The sequence below is a fragment of the Egretta garzetta genome, unplaced genomic scaffold (assembly GCF_000687185.1).
Source record: "Egretta garzetta isolate BGI_Z169 unplaced genomic scaffold, ASM68718v1 scaffold1420, whole genome shotgun sequence".
NCBI lineage: Eukaryota > Metazoa > Chordata > Aves > Pelecaniformes > Ardeidae > Egretta > Egretta garzetta.
In genome coordinates, this window is record NW_009258419.1 from 24090 (window position 1) to 24668 (window position 579).

At 60.4% G+C, this 579-nt stretch overlaps 1 protein-coding gene across 1 annotated transcript in view; it reads left to right on the forward strand.

Moving 5' to 3' along the window:
• LOC118452775 (IQ motif and SEC7 domain-containing protein 1-like) overlaps window positions 1–579 on the forward strand; it is a gene marked incomplete at both ends in the record, with an annotated part of 26256 nt that overhangs the window by 18982 nt on the left and 6695 nt on the right. The window contains 3 exons of the mRNA XM_035898949.1: window positions 43–215; window positions 283–406; window positions 504–571. Coding sequence (XP_035754842.1) covers window positions 43–215; window positions 283–406; window positions 504–571 — 365 coding nt within the window. The remainder of the gene's footprint in view (window positions 1–42; window positions 216–282; window positions 407–503; window positions 572–579) is intronic.

The window sequence follows — 579 nt, forward strand, 5'->3', positions numbered from 1 at the left end:
GGAGGGGTGGAGTGGGGGGGAGGGGAGAAAAGGGTGCTACAGGGTACCCCTCCGTTACGCTGAGGGTCTCTTCCCTTCAGCAGTGCAACACGCGGCCCTTTGAGAGCGAGGAGAAGGACCGGGAGTACAAACCTCACAGCATCCCGCTGCGCCAGTCCGTCCAGCCCTCCAAGTTCAACAGCTACGGCCGTCGGGCTAAACGCCTGCAGCAGGAGGTGAGCAACAACCCCCTCCCCCCCTCCAAAAAAACCCCCTCACCCAAAAAATTCTGTCATCCCGCAGCCGGAGCCGACGGAGGAAGACATCGAGAAAAACCCGGAGCTGAAGAAGCTGCAGATCTACGGGGCCGGCCCTAAAATGTTGGGGTTGGGGCTGGTGGCCAAAGACAAAACCATGCGTAAGAAAGGTATAAAGGATGCCCCCCACACCTCCCCGGGGTGACTTGTGGGGTACAGAGGGGTGGCTGTGACCCCCCTCTTACCACCTAATTCTTCACCCCACAGATAAAGATGGTCCTGAGTGTCCCCCCACGGTGGTGGTGAAGGAGGAACCGGCGGGACCCGAGGCCAAGGTGGAGCC